General features: G+C 48.1%; 1 protein-coding gene across 1 annotated transcript; it reads left to right on the forward strand.

Moving 5' to 3' along the window:
• Positions 1-564: 564 nt before the first annotated feature.
• NGA_2029300 (phosphatidylinositol-bisphosphatase) lies at positions 565-3,083 on the forward strand (the record flags this gene model as incomplete). Its single annotated transcript, XM_005856244.1, has 1 exon — positions 565-3,083. A coding segment is annotated over one exon (2,352 nt), but the record flags the coding sequence as incomplete, so codon positions are not given.
• Positions 3,084-3,291: the final 208 nt, after the last annotated feature.

Raw genomic sequence — 3,291 nt, forward strand, 5'->3', positions numbered from 1 at the left:
GTACGGGGAAGCGGAAGGAGGAAGTGAACGTGGGAAGCGTGGTAGTGGGTGAGGGGCGAGGGCATGGCTGCCACAAACTCGGGAAGGGCGGGCCCAGAACGTGCCAGCGCCATGACCGTTTCCGCCCCTTTCCCTTCAAGCTCCCTTTGCTTTACGACGCGACCTTACTTACTTCCCGGCACGCTCCTGAATCCACATTTCGCCCGTGAGTATCATTCGAGCGGGTTGAGCCAATGTCTATACTGTTATTTACTCGCGTAAGTTGTGCATGAAAGCTAGCAACAAGGCCCATTTGTCTCCTGTAAGCGTTTTCTTTCAGAATTCTTAGGGAAGACGAGAACTGCTCATATAGTACACCCACCCACTGGCAGCATTAAGCCTACTTCAGCATTGATTGCGATTGGTGGAAACTTATTTTTTGATCAGCCCACCTCGTTATTGATGATCATGGTCAATGCATATTTTTTTCTCGCCTTGCCACTCCTTCGCAAGACCTTCCTTGCTTTTAATTGCATGGCGGAAAGGCATCCATTCTCATAGTAATTTGCCCAATATCTTCTCTCTAGGGCTGGTTACATCAATATGACATCTCTACAAACTGCCGCAGCAGAGATGGGAAAAGATGTTGAATTCGACCCTGCAGCAGTGTCAATTATACGTCAGCACTGGATTGACAGACAGCTCAAGAAGCGAGAGCTGGAGTTTACCGAATATCGAACTGTAACTGTCTTTTGTGGAACCTACAATGTAAATGCAAAGATCATCGCCGACGAGGAAATTCAGCGGTTAGAAGAATGGCTTTTTCCAGATGCAGGAGAGTTGGCAGACATATTTGCAGTTGGTTTTCAAGAGGTCGTGGATTTGAACGCGGTGAATGTAGCCATGGATGGCAAGTCTCAGCAAAGAGCGCAGGCCTGGCAAGATAAACTTGATGCTGTACTTAACAATAAGAGGCGCGAAGAGCGTTATGTGCTGGTGGCAGAAAGGCATTTGGTGGGCATTCTCCTTCTTGTCTTCGTCAAGGGGGTGCATTCGAAAAAAGTTCGTGAAGTTTACGGGGCCTCTGTGGGCGTTGGTTTGATGGGAATGGCGGGCAACAAAGGTGGCGTTTCCATGCGTCTCAAGTTCTATGATTCATATTTATGTTTTGTGTGTGCGCACCTGGCAGCGCACAGAGAAAACGTTGAAGGCAGAAATAGTGATTTTACTAACATTCTGCAAAAGACGATTTTTGTCGACAAGGCGCTGAGTAGCGAGGCAGATACACCCGTAACGGGTCAAGGTGATGTCACCGAGGAGACTCGGAAGTACTTCTCGGAAGTGCTTGACGTAGAGTCTACTTTACAGACTGGCATTTCGATCTTAGATCATGACGTTGTGTTCTTTATGGGTGATTTAAATTACCGGCTAGACGAATCTGTGGACACGGAAGAGTGTTTCGCCAAACTAAAGGCACATGATCTTGATTTTCTGCAGCGCTACGATCAGCTCAATATGGAACGAATCCAGGGCCGTGTCTTCTCCGGATTCAGTGAGTCGCCGTTAAATTTCCTCCCTACCTACAAGTATCAGCCGGGCACTTCCTCATATGAGCGGCGACCGGAGAAAAAATTGCGTTGCCCAGCCTGGTGCGATCGTATCCTCTGGCGGGCCAAAGAGCCTGGGCAAGTGCGATGCCTATCATACGGGCGGGCGGAGCTTGGCCTCTCAGACCACAAGCCGGTGGCAGCGCAGCTGCTGACCAAAGTTCGCATGGTTGTGAAAGCACAGCGACAAGAAGTGGCCGCCGAGATTCACCGCCTTTTGGACAAAGTGGAAAATGACCAACACCCCAAAGTGACCCTTGAGGTATTTGACAACAGCACATTAGGTTCTCCGCGACCACTGAACACAATTGATTTTGGTCCTGTAAGATACGGCGTGGAATGCAGGCAAGCTCTTACAATTACCAACGTGTCAAATGTAGCAGCTCACTTCCGTTTTGTTCCCAAACTTGAGGAGGAGACTATCTGCAAAAGTTGGCTCAGCATCCAGCCTCGCTTCGGAATGTTGCTACCCAATGAGGTTGGCCAAATAAATTTTAAAATTTTAATAGACCTTAAAACGGCTAAGATGCTCAACACAGGACGTGACTTGCTGGATGACATTTTAATTCTACGCCTCGAGAACGGTCAAGACTTTTTCTTAAGCGTTGGTGGCACGTACGCTCGATCAGCTTTTGGGATGGATCTAGAGGATCTCGCCAGTTGCCACGGGCCTGTTCGCTTTCTTCCCCTCACTGCAGCAAAGTGGTCCCAGTTCCAGTCGAGCACTTCGACCGCAGACAAGCCCCATCTGCCACCTACATCGGTTGGAGGTCCAACACTCTCTGTACCAAAAGAGCTTTGGCGGTTAGTCGATGCTCTTTACCGTCGAGGTCTCACGGAAAAAGACCTCTTTATCCAACCGGGTGTTTTGACTGAAGTTGAAGCTGTGCGGGAGGCTCTCGACACGGGCGAAGAATTGGAAGAGAACGTTTCCGTGCATTCTCTCACAGAAGTCCTCCTAAGCTTTCTCACGTCGCTTGCCAGTCCTGTGATTCCGAGAAATCTCCTTCCTTCTGTCGAAATTGATGCTCAAATATTACGGCCTTGGACAAGACGCTTCTTGGAACTGCTACCACCCTTGAACTACAATATTTTCGTCTACCTAATTTCTTTTTTCCGCGAAGTATTGAAGTATCATGAGTCTAACCGTCTCAATACTGAGAAATTGGCTACAATATGCAGCAAGACCTTTTTGCCATGCAATGAGCTCCATTGGGGCGACTCAGTCGAAGTGGCTAGCGGTCCAGCAGTTGGAAAAGGTGAGGAGCACCAGCGCCTTCAAAGTATGCAAGTCATCTTTCATTACTTCCTGACCACAAGCGTCTTTTGAGTGACAATGAGGACCAGCCAGTCTGAAGATATGTTTGTCAATAGATACTGAGTACATTCATTGTACGTGCGACGGGCCTCGATAGGCTGGCTCAGGCAAAGAGCTCGAGTCAAATTGGAAAAGAAGGCATGTTGTAAATATTGTATTATCGAACTATTTATGCGTAAATACAAAAGCGCTTCGGGGTGAAAATTGCTTTTTGACTGAGTCCATGACAGATCCAAGGCCTGGACTAAATCTCTCTGCGAGTATTGTTGTCAAGTCACTTCTAATTTGATAATTAGTGCTGTTTCATTTCTCACACCCTCTAAGGCTCATGTAGTCTGGATAAAGTATCTTGAGGGCATGGGCCACTGCCACAGCAGCACGGGCCAC

This window comes from Nannochloropsis gaditana, assembly GCF_000240725.1.
Source record: "Nannochloropsis gaditana CCMP526 unplaced genomic scaffold scaffold017, whole genome shotgun sequence".
NCBI classification, from domain to species: domain Eukaryota; class Eustigmatophyceae; order Eustigmatales; family Monodopsidaceae; genus Microchloropsis; species Microchloropsis gaditana.